The sequence below is a fragment of the Meriones unguiculatus genome, chromosome 8 (genome assembly GCF_030254825.1).
Source record: "Meriones unguiculatus strain TT.TT164.6M chromosome 8, Bangor_MerUng_6.1, whole genome shotgun sequence".
Taxonomy (NCBI): domain Eukaryota; kingdom Metazoa; phylum Chordata; class Mammalia; order Rodentia; family Muridae; genus Meriones; species Meriones unguiculatus.
Genome location: NC_083356.1, coordinates 123,230,610 through 123,250,677, shown reverse-complemented (window position 1 = coordinate 123,250,677; position 20,068 = coordinate 123,230,610). Strand labels below are relative to the sequence as shown.

Sequence of the window (20,068 nt, the reverse complement as noted above, 5' to 3'; positions counted from 1 at the left end):
GTGTCTGAATACAGTGAAGGTACCTTTGATGTCTATGGCTTGGTTGACAGTTGTGCTGAGACATTTGGGCTCAGTTCCAAGAGAGCCTTTTCATGGCACTGTGCATTTACAGGTGAAATGAGCTGCTCTAGAGAATCCGCTCAGTCAGTGATCCCAGTTCGTGCTTAGGCTAGCACAGTGCGTTCAAGCTGCAGCATGTGTCAGCCTTGCTGGGAGGGTTTCTGTAGAGCAGGTCTGGGCCCTACCCTCAGAGCTGTTGACTGCAGGGTTGGGCAGTTTGCACTGTAGCTGGTTTTTGTTTGTTTGTTTGCTTGTATTTTTTTTTTAAGCTGAGGCAGCTTCTAGGAAGCTACACTTGGAGAATTTGGACTAAGTGAAGTGTGTGTCTCAAGCAGTACTGTGCTTCGGGGCCCTTTGAGGATCTTGGTTAAATGCAGGTTCTGACTCAGCCTAGACTGGAGCATGAGATTCTGTATTTTTTTATGTCTCCCAGGTAATGTCCGTGCCCTTGGGTATATTGGCCATAGTTTGAAGACTCCCTTATTAGAGGCAATAAGGCCTGAGAAACTGAAGCATCCAGATGGTTGGAATCCTATGCAGCTCAGATGTCCTGGAAGCAGTTTTCTTTTAATAAATCTGTACAAGGGAAAAAAATTAAAATTGGCTTTGGCTTTTCAAAAACAAGATTTTTTCAAAGTAAGAATATCATTTTCTTACAATTATCCATCCCATCATCATTCTGGACAGTCTGTGACTGTCCTCAGTAACTCAGTAGATAAGAACGCTTGCTCTCACTATAAGATTTTCACCTTTCAGAAAATGCATCCTTGGTTCAATCTACTTCTGTGCTTTAAGTGGAGATAAACTTCACATTCTTTTATTTAATTGAGTCCTGCTGTTTACTTCCCAGTTGGGCTATTTCTCATCAATACTCCCAACAGAGAGTTTTGTGGCTGCAGCACCATTGTGTCCACGAAAACACTTTCTGGCCACGCCACTGCAGTTTTATCCTTGAAAGTATTTAATAATAGTACAATATTGATATTAAAAAAAATAACAGGCATTTATGAACTTTGCCTGCAGCAGTTCAGGATTGCATTAAGAAAATGAATTGCCCATTATGAGAAAACGCAGGTTTCTCTATTAACTACAATGTAAATATTTTATTGCTGTCTCCTGTTGACTCATAAGAGAGTTTTTTCCTATGATTGGCTTCAAGTTTGCTCTCTGTTTAATTTTCATCTTCCTAGATTCCACTGCTTTGCTGGTTCGGGTTTTCAACCATGAAAGAAATGGTCTCTTAGGATCATAGAAGTATTTTCTATACCCACTAGGCGATGACGGTCTCAAACCAGAAAACTGAGTAATAATAGTGCTCTAATCCTTGATGTGTTGTTTTTCCTCATACACAGGGAAGGAAGCCTGCATGTGCCTCCGTGTCACTGTACGCGTCATTCAGCCAGGTCGTCCAGTTGCACTGCAGGGAAATGATCTCTAGGAGGGAAATAATTAACTCACCACCTCACAGCTCCCGAGTGGTCAGATCGGCATGTGGATGTGTGTAGGGAAGCCTGTTTCCAAAGCCTTCCGCTTCTTTTTATGCATCAAGGGGTCCTGATTCACATAGTAGCTCTTTCAGAATTGCGTTCTTCGACTATGGACTTCAGACCGACCGAACAAGAGGAAGTTTTAAATGGGGAAGGCAAGAAAGAAATCCCCTGCTCACTCACCACTCTAGTTCCTGATGTAGCAGCCCCATCAAGGTGTATATCAGCCTGTGTTACGTAAATCCAGTGACAATAAACGCTCAGTTGGTGGTGGTACCCCAGAGTTTGCATTGTAGGCATGCAATGAACACTGACCGGATTCATAAGCCACCATCTCTGGGCTTCCGACCTGCCCTTCAGATTGTATTTGAGGGTTAGAGCTGAGACTCTCTGCTCATTTTCTTCTTTTCCGGTCCTGTCTCAAATGCTGATGGGGGAGGGCCATGGGAGGGTTAAGACCTGGCAGTCAGGAGGGTCAGAGAGCCCTCCCTGCCTTGGTGTCATGCTCAGTGCTGACACTAGAGTGGTTCAGCTCTCTAGTAGACAGTGGTTCTGCTGATGCTGATACTCCCCATTTCCATCACTGTGAAGGATGTGGCCTTCATTCTGTTTCCTGCTGTTTGTTGTTTCTAGTTATCCTTTATTGTAAGACAGGCACACAGTGCTTAGGCTGTTATGCCATCAGATGCTTCTGGAGGATTTTAGTCCATGGGGATGATGGATTTTTAATGCAGAAGTTGAGAATAGTCCCACCCAGGGATTGTTGGCCTTGTTCTCAGTGTTCCGTGGAGTTGTGTTTTCAGTAACCCACCGTACAAATAAAGTCCTGTTATTCATCCAGCTACACACAACTGCACATCTTCAATGACGGCTCAGGAGAAAAACAGGCACTATTCGTGCATGGACACATTTGTGGACCGTTAGGTACCAGTGGTATTGGCGTGTAGAATAAAATAAAAACAAGACAAACAAGCGTGTACAGACCATGACCACGTGTTTACAAGACATGAGTGTTGGGAGAGCTCAGTGCTGGAGAGAGGGGGATAGCTCTATCTATTTCCAGTCCAGCCTACGGATGCTTTGGGACCTTTTCTCCATTTATGAAACCACTGTCAAAATTTGGGGGCATTTGGAGGGTGGGTTGAGCTGATGCACGAAAGCACTTGGTGACTGTAGTGGAATTAAAGGGTTAACATGCTATAGAGAGGTCTTGGGCTCTGGGTACCATCTCATTTCAGGGCTAGCTTTGGAAATTTAAGGTGAATCTGCCAGTTGCAGGCTAGCAAGACAACCCGTGCACAGGGTGAAGGTCGAAGGCCTGTTTCCCACAACTCTGCTTTGTTAGCTCGTCAGACGGGGGTAGGATGCCTAGACCCCATTGAAGGCTGAGGGCGTGATCCAGAGAAAGGTGTCGATGAAAGTGCAGAAGCACTGGGTTCCAGAGAATTCTGAAGCTCTGTTGGAGATCTTGCTTTGTGTAACCTGTCAAAGGCTGTGGAGTTAGAGATAGGCTTATCACAGATTTAGGCCAGACGGTAAAGAGACGAGGCAGACACTGATAAATGCTGCACAGGGGTAACCTGTATCATTTCATAAGCGGTTTCCATAGTATCATCCGCCATGTACAAGGACGAACGGTTCAAAATGAATCCTTACTCATACATGTATGCTAGTCTCCAGTGGCTCATTGACAGTTGTCATGAATTCACAAGCACTGTCATGCTTGGAAAATATCAGCTAGCTTATAGTGGTAGGATTTTATGCTTTCCTCATTACAAAGGCAATTTTCTACATAAATATATACCAGACATTTTTCCTTCTTGAAACATTTTTTGTCATGTGTATTTAGTGCCTACAACATGGTGGTATGGGGTCCAGAGAGAGAACTAAAAGTTTTCCACAGTGATACCAATGAGCATCCATCACCCTGTGCAGTCATCTTTGGTTTTGTGTCATTGACCTGCTCAGCTAAGATCTGCATTTGCATGAGTTCCGTGCAGACCATGTGTATCTGCTGCAAACGCCACAACACCTCTCACATTCTGTGTGTGTGAAATGTAGGGGTGTAGATCTTATTTGGATAAAAGCACCATTTCCTGAATTTCGCAAACTTTATAGATTCTGTCTTCGGTGCCTGGCATCAACTAATGATGAAGTGATGCAAAACCTTTAGAATCCTGTAACTGTGTTGCTATGAGGGGCACATCTGACATTTCTTAAGTCAACTTGGGATTTCCCAAGATTTCTGTTTCCAGCTGATGCTATTTGACACCCCTTCTGTCACTGAGAAGGCTCTCCAGTGGTCTGCAGGTGGCCATGACTGGCAGCTTTCTTTTTTATTGCTGTTCAGATAATCTTCAATAAGCTTCTGGAGAACTTTGAAAAGCAGCCACCATTAACACAGTCTCTGCCAACGATTATGTACTACTAGGACCAGCAATTAGCCATCGGCTCTTTCCATCTCCTTAAAGAATAGAACGAGGCTGTGTTTTAAATCGTTAAAGTGGTAAAAAAATAAAAGCTAGAAAATAAAAAAGATGCGTTAAGAGCGTCTAGGCACCAGATCTCATTATAGATGGTTGAGAGCTACCATGTGGTTGCTGGGAATTGAACTCAGGACCTTTGGAAGAAGGGCTAATGCTCTTAACCTCTGAGCCATCTCTCCAGCTTCCCAGAGACTCATACTCCAACCAAGGACCATTCATGGAGATAACCTAGAACTCCTGCACAGATGTAGCCCATGGCAGTTTAGTGTCCAAGTGGGTTACATAGTAATGGGAAGAGGGACTGCCTCTGACATAATCTGATTGGCCTGCTCATTGATCACCCCCCCCAACTGAGGGGGGAGCAGCCTTACCAGGCCACAGAAGATGACAATGCAGCCACTTCTGATGAGAATTGATAGTCTAAGATCAGAAAGAAGGAGAGGAAGACCTATCAGTGGACTTGGGGAGGGGCATGCATGCAGAAAGGGGAGAAAGGGTGGGATCGGGAGGGGAGGATGGAGGGGCTTATGGGGGGATACAAAATGAATAAAGTGTAATTAATAATAATAATAAAAAAAGAAAAAAAGAGCGTCTAGGCATCAGACTATTTCTGGTAGGGAGAGGAATGTATTGTTAAATGCTTGGGGAGCGTATGGGCTGTGCATGTCTCTAGAAGCCAACAAAAGAGGAGTGAGTTTATGTAGTAAAAAAGAATGATGTAGGAGGCTTTTGAGTAAAGCATAATGAAGTAATAAAGTAGGACCCCAATGGGAAGACCAAAATGTGTGTGTGTGTGTGTGTGTGTGTGTGTGTGTGTGTGTGTGTGTATACAATGTGCATATGGAGGTCAGAGGACACCTTGCTGGAGTCAATCCTCTCCATCCATCATTTGGTTCTGGGGGACAGCTTGGGTTGTCAGCCTTGGCAACAGGCCTTTACTTGCTCTCTTGCCAAGGAAAAGACTGAAAAAATCAAGCAAACAACAACAACAAAATTTATTTTTAAATAATTGCAGATTTTCAGAAAATTTAAAAGAAGCATGCAGAGAGGTTCCCTGACCTTTCATAGGGTCTGAATGATCTATCCAAAGGAGAATCTGCTTCGGAAGAAGGAGGCTGTGTCCGATGATATTATGAGCTCTTGAATTTTCTGCTTGCTGACAAGACTGTGCTATTGGTGTGTTTTTCCTGTGTCAGAATGATGACCAGTATAGACTGGAATGCCTCCTGACATGTGACCATTTGCCTCCCTTCAAAAAATTTTGCAAGGGTGTGACTGTATTGAATAGTTGCCAAACATTTGGGGTTCTGGTGTGAAGCCTGCATGTATTATCTTGGTGTTCACCAGAATTTGCCATGTATATTTTACCTTTCCACTTTATGAATGTAGTAACCAGGGTCCAGAAATATTAAACAGCTTCTCATCCTGTCAAGCCCAGAGTAGGTTCGGCCAGTTTTATCAGATTATATTGAGAGTAGCTTAGTCTAAGTTTGGTCCAATTCTGTAGCTGTAAAACTGTAGGCACACATTTGTCTTCATTGAGCTGTATGTTGTTATTTCTGCAAAATAGGACTGATATTTACTTCAAAAGTAAATATCTTTTGGGCTTGTTAAAAAAAAATAAACCTTACAAAGTGCTTATTAGCCCATGCTAACTATATAAGACGTTTAAAAATGTATTTATTAGTCCATGGTAACTTCTATCACAATTGGTTCTTTATCTCCATCCTGACTTACCATTAATTACTTTTTTCTTGAAACAGTGTTGTCTTAGATAAGCATACACACACACACACAAACACATGGACACCTGGACGCAAGCAAGGATGCAAGGACGCAAGAACACACAAACCCATGAACGCAAGCAAGAGGGTCTGTTCACTCAGTCATGTCCACACACATTTGTCTAAACCTCCAGATTACCATACAAAATGCTGTTCTCATTCGCTTTAAGATCTGGCTAGTCACTATGATGCTAGCCACGCCGTATCCATTTGGGGTGAGTTCTTTTTACTTGTCCATGGAGGGATTTCTGTCTAGCATGGTCTAGGGTGGGATATATGTTCTTTCTCATTATTGCGTTTAGTTATTTCATCTCTTACTAATGGATTGTGGTTACCTTCAAAGACCATCCAAGTACTTTCCTATTATCTAATAGGTTTGCTTTTTTTTTTTTTTTTTTTTTTTTTTTTTTCCCAAGACAGGGTTTCTCTGTGGAACCTTGGCTGACCCGGCTGGCCTCGAACTCACAAGAGATTTGCCTGCCTCTGCCTCCCTGAGTTATTGTTTTTAAAAATGAAAATCCCAAACTGTTCTATTTTACCAATGAAGACTCAGGAGCCAAAAAATCCAAGGCCTAAGCTAAAGCCCCAGAAAGTGAGCTCAAAAAGCCTTTTCTTCTTCTCCACATGGTCTTAAATACCCCTCATCTCAACGTCCCTCCTACTCTTTAATCCCTGTCAGCTGGTTTCTTGCTCTGCCTCTTGACCTAGAGTTAACTTCATTAAATCCTGTATACAGAAAGTACCTGGGTTAAAGGTGTGTGCTAGGGCTGAGTGAACCGCATCACAATCACCTGTTACAATAAACAGAAAGTTCTTGTAGTGAAGGTGTGTGTTAGGGCTCAACCACACCAAACAAGAGACAGTGTTTTACAGTTAAAATTTTGGGGTTCACAATGGGATCAAATATCCTGCAACACTGAGTGCTGCTACAGGCATGCGCTACTGCGCCCAGCTATATTTGCTGATTTTGATTCACCATTATTCTTGAGAATCTGCTTCTCTCTCTTGAAGTGGGGGTTTGTGTAGCATAAATCCTCCTTATTCCTGTGTCACTTGGTGTCCTTCAGCACTTGACTGCTTTCCCAAACCTATTTGCTTTCATTATCTCTCTAGAGCCTTCAGGTGTAGTTTTTGCTCTTGTTTGGACTTTAGGGAGAGAGCACTACAAGGGGTTTGTGCGCTGTACAGAGATTTCTAAAGATGGAAGGTCCGTCGGGGATTTGTTCCTCAAAGTCAGAAACAGAACACCCCATCAAGTGCTTCTCTTTCTCCATCAAAATCTTAGTCCAGAAAGTCCTGTCTTCCTATCCGTTTGTAATATTATTGTGCTGCTTGGTTTTTTTGTCACCTTAACACAAACCATGACATGGCCGGGAAGAGGGAAATCTTAACTGAGAAAACTCCCCCATAAGGTTGGCTTACAGGCAAGCCTTTGGAGATTTGCTTGATTAACGATTGATGTCGGAGCTAGGTCGGAGGGCTTGGCTCCCTGTGCCACTTCTGGGCGGGGAGTCCTTGGATATATAAGAAATCAGGCTTAAGAAACCTTGGTAAGCAATCCAGTGTGCAGTGTTCTTCCACCAGCAAGAGAGAAAGAGAGAGAGTTCTATCCAATTTTATCAACATGGAAATGGTTGCAGATCCACCAAATATGCTCCCCAGTATCGCTGAAAAGGCAGGGAATGCGGCTGTTGAGAAAGACTATTTCTGGCCATGCAACCCACTGAGAATAATTAAATAGTTTAAGTAATTAGAACAATGTCATATACCCTGTACATGTCTTTAAATAATCTCCTTTTCCAGATCACTTCATGTTTTATGAATGCAGAGATCACTTCATGTTTTATGTATATGTCTCACCTAGGCCCTGCTCATGCTTCGTTCACTAGTGTTCTGGGATAATTAATTAGTGCTTAACATACAAATGCACGTTGTTCAAGTGCACTGAAGAATTATTTCTCTGCTTTTTAACCGAGCCTGGTATTTTTCAAAGCTTATATCTCTATTGTACTTCCTTTCACCTGTAGTATGTAAAAGTATTTTACAGATGTTTGATCCTTTGAAGGTGGTGTTCAAAGGTGTTTCAGCCTTTGATTATAAAAAAAAAGTAAATAGATGAGTATTTCCTGGTAGAGGTTATCATCAAAGATGCGAGTATGTAGTCCTTTTCACTCTTATATTTGCCAGTGTGCTAGCCCAGTACACAGCCATGTAATTTACTCCTCCCTTCCTACACCCCTCCTTCCCTCCACACCTCTCCCCCTCCCTCCTTCCTTTTCTCTCTTCCCTCTTCTTCTTCTCCTTCTGTCCTATGCACCCCTGTGAAAATATTTTGTACATACACCTACTTTTCTTTGGTCTATCATTAAAAACAGCATTTTATTTTTCCTGATGGACTGTGACAGAAAGTAATAAAATTGTAGTAGCTGTGACATGGGCTTGATTCAGAATTTAATATGGTCTCCAAAAAAAAAAATATACTGGAGATGATTCACAAATACTTCAGAGAATAAACACAAATGAAATTTCTATATCATCCTGTCACCAGGGTTACCTGTGAGGAATGGAGTTAACCGCTCTTCTTCCTCTTGTTGAGGATTTGGGATTAACTTTTCATGTTTGTTCTATGTAATTACCTGTCTTGAAATTTAAGCATTTGCTTCTCTGTATTGGTGAAGTCGTGGAGAAAAAAAAAAAAAAAAAAAAAGATGCTCAGGGATTGGGTGAGCCTACCCAAAAGCTCTTGGAGGGAAATGTTGAAGTCATAGGGACAGTGAGAATTGAGGAAATGGCTTCTAGTATGAGAGAGGCCAGTGTGTAACCTGAGTGTCCTGGATTGACGTTTGATATTCAGGAGGGTTAAAAACATATAGCCCACTGGAAAAGTCAGGAAGAGGTCTACTGTTTTTCTTCAGCTGACTTGGTCACACATCCCTTTACCCTCAGATAGACACAGAATGCGCACTGTGTTCCATGCGTGTAGAGAAGAGCACCCTATGACACAGTAACTTCTTGAAAAAAATTCATGTGGTTTGATTTGTTGTGGGTACTTGCCACGGGCCGTTTAAATAGCACATGGCTTCACACTTTCCAGCGAGTTAAACTCTCAACTCACCTTTTATTCCTCTAATCCTTAGATTTTGGGGTTTACCCTGGCTAGGGTCAGCATGCTTATCACACTGACCTTCATGGGAAAGAAATGCCGTCCATGCTCGAGTGTACAGTGAGGAAGTGGGCCATGTATTTGACAGGCAGGTTGTTACAAAGACAGTGGGGGGCAGAATCCCAGATAAGTTAAAACACAGTGTGAGAGAGGTTGTGGAAATAGAGAAAATAAGGAGGGCTGAGGAGAAATCCAGTGAGGAAGAACAGAAGCCAAGTATGGGAGAGTGAAGTTCAGCTTTTAAAAGTTAGGTCTGCCTTTTTACCCCCCACTGTTTTGTTTGTTTTTGTTATTTTTTTTTTTTTCACGGCACATATGTCTTTTCACATCTTCTGCTAAGCACAGTGAGGGTAACCAGCAAGCAGGAAACTTGGTGGGAGAAACAAGTTCTTGGCTCGGCTGTGGTCCCTGTCCACTAAGTGGTGTGTCCTTTCCAGTTGGAGCTTCTGCTGTTGCTCTGTGATTACTGAGAAGGCCCGGAATTTATTAGGAAAAAACGCAAGGCATTCCTAGCGTATCCTAGAAAGGTTCATGTGGGAAGAACTGAGAATTCAAGGCCCTGAAGAGTAGTCAAGTTTTGCATATATATTATGAAATAGTCACAACTCCTTCTTCCGCTTTGTCCTGACAGAGCCTAGTGTGACAGGCATGACACTGCACTTTCTGGGTGCATCTCTCCTGGCTCAGGCTTGCGACACGTAGCGTCCTTGTGTTCTAGTTTGGGTGGGTTTCTTCACGTTTACGAGAAATGGGTTCCATTTGAACGTGTCATATTACTCTCCCTTCCTAGTCTACTGTTGCTTAATCTTGCGGAGTTTTGTTAAAGAAGCCACAGCTAAGGTCCACTCAGTAGTGCTTTCTGTATTTATTGGTTGTTGTTCTCAGCAACCACTGAATTAGCTTAGCAATGCTCTCACATGATATTCAAATTAATGGCGAAGTCGCCACTGAAGTTCTATGGGAACTTAGGTCTTGAGTGATTAGTCCAAAACATCTTGAAGGTGTAAATACTTTTCCTTCCGTGTAGTTTTACTAGACTTGTCGCCTTCCCTTCAGGGCCCTGCGCACTCCACACCCCACTCAGAGCCAAGCATCAGCATGGGAAATAAGGCTCCTCCCTCCCAGTCTTCCTGGCACAGGCATTCACTCAGGCTCATGCTTTCAAACACTTCAGCTCTTAGCTTCTCCGGGATGGCATGCCGTTTAGCATCCTTCATTGCTTCCTATGAGAAAGAAGCTGTGTTCGGGGAGTGGGGGAGCCTTGGGGGTGATCCGAAAAGCAGAAATTGTGAAACTGAAAGGGACTGGGACACACTGATTATGGAAACAAAATGGTTGACTGTGCTGTGATCATAAGCACCTCCCCATGAGGTTTCACATGCATAGTAAGCACACCAGTATAATAGTATGACTGTAAGCGTTCAGAGGAAGACTGTAAATTATGATATGTATTTATGTGTCTTGGTTGTACAGGTCTGTTTCCACCCCGTACTTCTCTTTTCTTTTTCTTATGGTGTAGGGAATCATGTAATTGATCTGTGGGGTCTCAATAGAACTGCTGAGTTTCCTTAGAATTTAAATATTCTAGTTTTGTTTGGTTTTGTTTTTTGTTTATTTTGTTTGGGACAGAGTCTCCACATAGTCTTAGCTGTACTAGAACTCACTATGTAGACCAGGGTGGCCTCAGACTTAGAGAGATCTGCCTGCCTCCTGAGTACTTGGGGTTAAAGGTGTGTGCATTACACCCAGCCAAGGAGTTTAAATGTTCTTAAAGAGTTTTTCTCTTTAAAGTGACTGCTGGCGGCCCCAAGTAAGGTCTGCTTTGTAGTATACCCATGTGAATGTCACCATGAAATTCTGCAAGAATCTAATTAAAATAACCTGGTCATATATAATTGATGCTACTAAGAGCAGTTATAAAAAGTGTAAGTTGTGACTTATTTTCTTCTCTTTCTTTTTTAAACCTTTAGATTCATAGCCAAACCATGTGCCATAGCCCTCAACATCCAGGCCAATGGACCACAAATTGCCCAGCCAAATGCCATTTTGGAAAAGGTCTTCACTGCCATAACAAAGGTAGGACTGCCATCCTGGGAACTGGTTTTTCTCCACCACCACTCTTTTTTTTAATTTTAATTTTTAAAATTTCAGTTTATTTACTTTATATCCCAAAGGTGCCTCCTCCCTCCTCGCCTCTCAGTCCTCCCCTTCCTCTCCTTCATTCTTCTCCTTTTCCTTTCCCCCCAGAAAAGGGGAGTCCCCTACTTCCCCCTGTATCAACCCTCCCCAGCACATCAAGTCATATCAGGACTGAGCATATCCTCATCCCCTGAGGCCAGGCAAGGCAGCCCTGCCAGGGAGAAGTGACCCAAAAGCAGGCAATGGAGTCCATGTTAGAAACAGCCTCCCCCGATCCATTGGCCAGGTGCCCATATGAAGACCAAGCCGCCCATCGGCCACATATGCCACCAAACCTCTTAAACTACAGTCATCCCATCCCTTCTCTCCTGGGTTCTGACAATCAATTTTGCTTCCTGTTGGACAGTGGGTCCTAAGAGAGAATATAGGTGTTCTAATTGTACCCAAACTGTAAACAGTAGATAAAGGATGGTTGTGGCCACTTGGTTGACTCTAGCTGATTTTACAAGCTCATTTGTGGAGAGGTCTTGATTAGATAGAGGTTGGTCCAATCCAATGTCTTTTTCAGTCTCAGGTGACATGAAGCATACGATAAGGGCTGGATGGGAGTGGCCAGGCAGAGATTACAGTATGGTATGTACACATGTGTGAGAAATCGACCTCGCTGCATATAGTCAGTGCCAAACATGTGTTCCAGGGGTTGTGATAGACCAACATGAATGAGAATGAAAAGACATATTTGAAGAAGACTCGCTGTGTGAAGGAATGAAGAAACTAAGTCAGCAGAGTTAGACTAGAAGAGATAGGCCCTTAGTGGAGAACAAACGAAGAGATAAAACATTCAGTGTGAAGAGAATTAAACTTAAGTCTAAGCAAAGAACAGGAAGAAGGGAACAGAGAGGAAGGGGGGAGGCAAGTGATTGATACATATTTAAACACAAGGGGAGGAAGAGAAACACCAGAGACCCTCACACTGAAGCCAACCCAGAGCCCACACACCTTCTTCTCACTCCTGAGCTCCCTACTTTATCTCCGTTTACCATGGGCTGGGTAAGAAAGCATGAAACGGGGGGAATGAAACATTCTGTATGTCCTTCTATCAAATGGTTCCTTTGAGAACCAAGCAGGTTTGGAAGGTGTGATTTGACAGTGAGGTTTCGTTTTGGTGTCTGTGGGGCTGCCATTAGTTCTCTTAGTGTCATGGCTTGCAGCTGTTAGTTGAGATAGCCAGACACTTATTTTGTCTTGTTGCCCTCATTTCTGCCAAAAGTCTACAGCAGTTTTCTCTGTCCTCGTAAAAAAATGATATTTTTTTTTTGCTAGAAAAATATGAAGAAAGATTAGCTATTTTTTTTAACCTCTCTGTAAGGAGTAGGAGAAGAATTAATGGCATTTTAGGAAAACCTCTTTTTGTAGTTTGAGAGGTGACGTTGGATTGCCAGCTTCAGCATCATGGGACACATACCCTGTGGTCTTAGAGGAAATAAATATTAAGAAAAAAAATCCTCACATTTCCATGTAGTTTACCTTATTAAAGTGAAATATCACTCCTATTAGGTTCTTTATTTTCTTTTTTCTTACAACACTAAAGATTAAATCCAGGCCATTACAAATGCTGGGCAAGAGACACGTTCCCAGTTCTGTCAAGAGGCATTTTGTGTGTTCTGTCATGTCTGTAGACATGGGGGATAGTGATAGAACAAGCACACAGCCTCAGAAATGCCTGGGTTTACTAGGTGACTAAGTACATACATAGCTTGCTGGGCGTCTTATTCCCCTTTCCTCTAGCTGGAAACAACACCGTGCCTTGGCACCGGGGGCAAAGTTCAGACAGGCCTCTCTCCTATCTACAGGTGCGTTGCCCCAACACATGATGCATTAGGTGACCTCCAAGGGCATCGCAGCCTCTGCTACGAGATTGCAAGTAGGCAAGAGGCTCCCCTAGCTGAGTCACCCATCATGCTCAGAGGTGGCTGCCCTGCCTCATACCAAGAAGCCTCAGAGAGAAACAAACCCTGTTTCACAGCTCACTCTTCCCCTTGCTTGTTCCCATGCCCCTTCTGGGGATCCAAAGCACTAGTTGTAAGCAGAAAGGGGACGGGGGAAGGGGGGGAGTGAAGGATCCGGGGGAGGAGGGGGTAGGAGATGGGAAAGGGGCAATAGTTGCCTATTTGGGAGCAAAAGCTCTGTATGAGCCCAGGGTCTGCAGGTGTGCCTTTGCCCCATTAGATATCATTTGCAAGAACACATTACATTTAAAAAGTGGAGTAGACTTTTAAGACATAAGCCATAGAGCGTAAAGCTCCCTTCTGAATGTGGGGTCTGCCCTGTGTGACCGTACTGGTCATCTTGTCTGACCGGGTTGCTCTGACCTCTGACATCAGCAGATGAATTAAGTCATGACATTTGTCATCAGTTTCTTCTCTGGTGGTAACATCTTTTTGTCTCTCCTTCCTGTGCCTTGCAGGGAAATCTGTCACATTTAAAATACTACAGAGAGCCCACCTCCCACCTTACAGAGAAATCTATCACATTCTAAACACTATAGAGGACCTACCACCATTAAGAAATAATTAGGACCGTTGGTTTTTGCCCGAGTCAGATCTGAGTGTGTAAGTTGAAACAATATCTCTTTCTTACTAAAGTTTGGCCTTCAGCAAGTTGTTTATTTTATTTTATTTATTTACTTACTTACTTACTTAACCTCTGGAAGCATTAGAAATCTTTGAAGAACATGCTCACAGGCTTTCATGGGGATTGAATAAAATAACACACACACACACACACCATTTAATAAATTATACAGCATCTGTTTCAGCCAGTGTTTTCACATTTCAATGAGTTGCTCATCTGAGAGGTTAACGTACATGCTTCTGCATTGTATTTTCGGGGCTTCTGATTCCGTAGGTTGTGAATAGAGCCAAAAAAGGACCTACAGTTATTGATTGCTGAGCCCATTTAAACACACCAAATGAGTCTTTCTCCCTAATGACTATTTTTGTATTGCCTGTATTTCGACTGATTTTATCATGTTATCTGAGTATATTTTTAATTTGGGAGGGTTTTCCAGTTATAGCTATGACACAGACTACTTCACTTTCCCCAACCAAATCGGTTCTGTAGCTATGAGGTTAAAAATATGTAGCAATTATGGAGCAATGTTTCATGGTGCTGAATTACCTTTTCCCAGGGCGACACAAAAAAATGTGTATTGATCTCAGATGGACACTAATGCCTGACAAAAGTACTGTTTTACCAGAGTGCAACTTGATGAGACCAGTGATTTTATTGGACTTCCTACAGAGAGCATAGGAGAGGAGATTCTCAAAGAGTCTGTGATCCATCAGTAGCTGCATCACCAGAGGCCCTCCAGGCCATGATGACAGCTGCATGGAAACTGCATGATGAAGTCCCAATTTCAGCTACACTTTAACTTCTTATATACTCTAGTACCTCCCAAGATGCCTTCAGATCAAAAAGGAACAACGGCTATCTTAAGGGAGGGTGTCCTGATCCTCCTCTCCTCCAGTCACAGATTGGAGGCAGGGGCTAGAAAAGTGGCTCTGTGGGCGGGTGTTCGCTCCTCTTCTAGAGGACCAGAGGTCATTCAGTCCATGTCAGGTGGCTCATAAACACCTAGAGCTCCAGATCTAGGGGACCTGGTAATCATCTGCTCTTCTGTGGGCATCTGCAGGCACTTGCTCATGTACCTGCAAACACATGTGTGGGTTCTCTGTGTTTGTCTCTCCTCTCACACACAAACTGTTGTGTAAAAATTGTACATTTTCTTCCTTCTTTTTTTTTTTTTTTTGGTTTGTTTTTTGAGACAGGGTTTCTCTGTGTAACAGCCCTGATTGTCCTAGACTCACTTTGTAGACCAGGCTGTCCTGGAGTTTACAGAGATCCACCTGCCTCTGCCTCCCGAGTGCTGGGATTAAGGGCATGCTGCACCACCACTCCCAGTCTCATTTTCTTCTTTCTTAAGGAGACCATTGTCATTAATTTTAGCTAACCAGAAGATTATACAAGATTACTGGGAAAGTTTGTGAGTTTTGAATATATTTAAACTGTAAAACTAAGAGAGGAAGAAATGTGAGGGATGGTGTCAGAACAGAATGTTAACGTTGTGTGTTCTTATGGTATAAAAAGGATAGCTAACTTGAACTGAGAAGGAGAAGACAGTGGGAAATTCACTGATTGGAGAAGAATTGCCTAATAGTTGGGAGGCAGCTGATCAGCTAATGCCGGCAAATCAAGTAGCAGTAGAAGGATGTTTAACAGGACAAAAGCAAACTATAAGGAAGATAATATTGTTGACAAGCGTCGGGTGGGAAGAGCAGGAAATAATGGTCATTTCGCGTGTTGCTTCTAGGGGCGTGAGCTAGGGAGATAAGAGAAAAGTCATTTAAGTTAGAGAGGAAGGAGCAGAACTTTTTACTTAAATATTCATTTATTCAAAAAGCATTTGTAAATCTTTTTACAGTATAGGTACCAACAAAAAATATATTAAAAGTTTTCTATGTTTATGGAACTTCTGGTGATAGACTATTATGTTTTTTTTAATGTATATATACCTTTAGAATTAAGACAGTTGAGTGAAAAACTACCACACAAAACCAAAAAAAAAGTTGCAGTGCAAAATTAACAGAAATGAATATATATATTAAAAATATATATATTAACATATATATATGTGTTAAAACAGTTAATAGACTATAAAAAAGGATGTTGTTTTTTGTAACAAAACCCAAGAAGAGTATCATCACTAAAAATATACATTATAACCTTTTGTAAGAATTACCTGAAGAAAACACTTAAGTTCTCTTGGAGGGTATTAATGGCAAGTCGAATGAAGACGTTAATTAACCATGTGTTAATTTAACATTTGGTATGATGTAGTTATCACACATACCAAGAAGCTTATTTGTCTTTGTCTCAATTTTAGCCATAAACAACCTAATTCGTGTCCTATGAATTCTTGTCACATAGAAATATTAATACCCCTGAGGAAAATTAAGCACATTATTCCTGAAATGTGGATGATAGACCAATGGGAAGTCAGGGTGAGGTTTCAATGGAGAAAGGTGAGGTGTGGTGTGGGGACATGGGGAAACATTTAGAATGTTGAAGTTCTGTTTCCCGCAGATTACCAGAATATATTAAAAATGCACCAAGGATTTGAATCCATCAAAACCCTGAAAATATTAAAGGGTATTTCTAATCACAATTTCTAGTAATAATTACAGAAAGGATTGATATATTCAAATATATTTTTCGCAAATAGCTGCATAGGTTTTTGTTTTGTTTCATTTTTAAGCAATGCATATTGTAAGCCAATTTTAAAACAAACGATATACTGGCCAAAAAAAGAAAAAAAGAAACCCTTTACAACAGAGAAGAATGTGTAATCACTCTAATAAATGAAAAAAAAAATCCTACAAATATGATAATAAGTCTAAGGGGATGAAGCTAGGCAGTAGACATGAGTTGACTCTTCACCTGAAAGCAAAGTCGGAATGGTTCTAAACATATGAACAAGACATTTCTCTCATGACAGGGAAAATCAAAGCTGCAGTGAGAATCTACTTTTTATGTGTCACACTGGAAAAGATGAAGATACTCTGCTGTGTTGAGGAGGCTATGGGATATGACTGCTCTTTCCCTTGAAAGGGTAAACTAATAAAATTAGTAAATTTTGAGTATAAAAAATTGCAAGAGCTCTTGGACCTATGGTTTTTGGTCAATGGATCCCACTATTTACTATGACACACCAAGCTTATTGTAGCACAGTTTTGACGGTACCAAAGTGTCCATTAGCAGAATAAACTAGAGTGTGCGAGTTCATTCTCACACTTCACAAACGAAAGATGCAGTGTAGACATGTTATGAAGGGGGAAACCCCAAGTTCAGAGCGAAGTCCACAGTCTACAGTAATTTGTGTGATGGGGGAGGGTATAAGAATGTGTGTCGAGCTTTTTTTATGTGAAATAACCCTGGGGGGAAAAATGGTTTAATGGCTGTGGTTCCCTGTCAAAGGAAGAAGAGCATTGAGGTGAGAGGGGTATTGTTGGATGCGGAAACTTTAGCTTCACCGGTTTTAATTTGTGAACCTTGGTTTGTTTGTTTTCTCCTACTACTAGTAAAAAAGGTTTTCTCTTGTTACCGAGGTCTCACCTCCTTCCTGAGTTGGTCTTGCCTGTTTATGGTTGTTGCTGGAAACAGTGTCATTTCCTTCAATGGTGTAGCCATCAGGGGACAAGTTAGGATCGAGGAATTCAGAGGGAAAGTGAGGACGACAGTAGAGGGTAGCGGGTGATTATAATCACCACACATTATATATATTGTAGGAGACTGTCAAGATAGTGATAAAGATTTTCATTTTGACAGGACGGCAGTATAACCATTATATTTTATAGGCAGTGACTCCCCCTTCCTCTCTCAAATTTTCATTTAAGAAATTCATAAAAGGAGATTGTAGATTCTGTCATTACTACTGAAGAGAACTCAGGCCCATGTACAGCTGAACGCTGGCAAATTGTGTTTATAGGCACAAGACCAGAACACTTTGTAAGTGGAGGCCATTTACTGTGTGTTTGGGTATGTGTCTGTCTGTCTCAGTTGGCTCAGGCCTCCATGACAGACTGCTGTAGACAAGCAACAGACATTTATCATTCACAGTTCGAAAGTCTGGAAGTGTGAGATCTGGGTGGCCATAGCGTTCATTTTTTGGGTTTTGGGAGGGGAAGGACAGAGAGAGCAAAGGAAGAGGGGAGGAGGTTGGGAGGCGGAGAGGAGGCAGTGTCAGCTGCAGCAGCAGCAATCAGATGCAGGAGGAGGGCTATGGTTTTGTGACATAGTCTCTTCCCAAAGCCTTCACCTCCTCACCCCAGTGAGACTTTAACAGGTGAACTGTGGGAGACATAGACCCCTTGAGTCGCTGAGACACTTTGGGGTCCTATGTGTGTGTACACTCTGTAACAGCCTGGTCAGAGTGTCTTCTCCCTCCTCCCTCTTTGGGTATTCCTCTGATCATCAGTGCTAAAGCCAACAATGGGTCAAGGATTGGAACTCTCTTGGCTGGTTTCCTTGTATAGTAGGTTCCCCTCTTGTGATGTTCTTTAACATGTTGAAGAGAGGGGAAAGAAAAAAAGACAGCTAACAGGTATTCAGCTTAACATATATTTTCACAGTCTACACCAAAGATTTCCTGTAGGTTGATAAATCACCCTTGTTTGTACTATTAGAGACCAAAGCTTAGAGTGGCTAGTGGGGTGAGGAACTGGGGCTGTGTCTATTGTCTGAAGGCCACTTTGTCCTCAAAAGTTTCCTTAAGTAATATGTGGTGTTAGTGAGACTAGATGTGTGGTATGGTGCAAGGGGATGACGAAGGAAGGAAAGGAGAGTATCTGACAGAAGGGGAAGGGAAATGAGAGAGGAAATGTATGTGATACCAGAAATGACACGGTAGCAGATGTATTTTTGGGATTTTTCTGTGCTTTTTATTTTTTGTTTTTTCAAAATTACCTGTTTATAAGATATATAAATATACTATTTACCCTGAGAAAGAGAATTATTTGTTTGATGTCTCTGTAAATTCTTCCCTTGAAGGCTGATGGCACTAACTCAGCCAGCTGGCTAGTTCATGCTCTCTTGGTGGCTGGTTGCCTCACAAGAAGTATTTGCTGATAAGAGGAAAAACAAAATGCAAGCATCGGGGCGAGAGTTTTATTTTTCTGTCTTGTTTCATAGTGAGTAATTTAGGTATTATCTTTGTTCATGCCTCATATAGATGGACTAGATTCTCAGTCACAAATATTGAAATTCCAGCAGTAGAAAAAACGAAGGGAAAATCCAACCATATGTAAGGTAAAACTTGTAAACGTTGTAAATGAAAATGGGTAAAACCCTTTTTTTCTGGTGCCTTGTTTCATAGCATCCTGATGAGAAGAGATTAGAAGGGCTCTCCAAGCAGCTGGACTGGGATGTTCGGAGCATTCAACGCTGGTTTCGACAAAGACGCAACCAGGAGAAACCCAGCACCCTGACCAGGTTCTGTGAGAGCATGTAAGTTCATGTCATTGTCTTCTTCTTCCTCTTCTTCTTCTTTCTCTTCTTCTTCATCTTCTTCTTTTTATTCTTCTTCCTTCTCCTTCTCCTTTTTTTTTTTTAAGGAAAACCTGTCTCAGTCTTCATGCCAACCCGATGTGGAAAGCAGCAAATGTTGGCAGACTCCAGCATCCTTAAAGTGTGACACCTGGTAGGAGGATGGAGCAGGAAAATCTGAGGGAATAGTAGTTCGTAAGGATCTGGGATTTCACTGCAGATCCAGAAAAATAAACATCACTTCCTAATGCAGTTCCTTCAAGGAAATAGATCTGAAGGCCTGTCATGGTGTTTTCAACCAGTCATCTTTGAAATACAGCATTGAAAGGCATTACTTCCACATTTTGAATTGAATAGATAGAATGTTATCAAGACATATTTCTCCACTAATAAAAACTAAAATTTTAGGATTGGTTAGCATTCTAACCAAGGGATAATTACAAACTCCTAGATTCCTAGAGATTTAAGAAATGGCTATATTCTATTCCTAATATGCATTTTGATGAGGCATTGCTTAACAGTGGGGATATACTGAAAGTTTGCAAAATTTGAATTTCCTGGCATATAGATGGTATGCTAATAAAGCTGATAAAAAAATAATAGAAAGCAAGGGCTGGGAGGAGGGCTCCACGGGTGAACTGAGTTCAGATACCCAGCACTTGTGTAAAAGCTGGGCAGGGCAGCGAGGGTGCCTTGCATCTGCAATCCTAGCATGGAGGAGGCAGATCCTGGAGCCCATTGGCCAACTAGCCTCGATGGATGAGTTCCAAGTTGACTGAAAAAAAGAAGTGAAAAGTGATTGAGAAAGTCATCTTCCACACATCCACTTCTAGCCTCCAGATGCAT

The 20,068-nt window shown here is 42.0% G+C and overlaps 1 protein-coding gene across 2 annotated transcripts in view; it reads left to right on the top strand.

Moving 5' to 3' along the window:
• The window catches only part of Cers6 (ceramide synthase 6), a 245,150-nt gene that overhangs the window by 57,738 nt on the left and 167,344 nt on the right, over positions 1 to 20,068 (top strand). For both annotated transcript variants that reach the window (XM_021635584.2, XM_021635583.2), the window contains exons 2-3: positions 10,951 to 11,056; positions 19,053 to 19,183. In XM_021635584.2, coding sequence (XP_021491259.1) covers positions 10,951 to 11,056; positions 19,053 to 19,183 — 237 coding nt within the window. The remainder of the gene's footprint in view (positions 1 to 10,950; positions 11,057 to 19,052; positions 19,184 to 20,068) is intronic.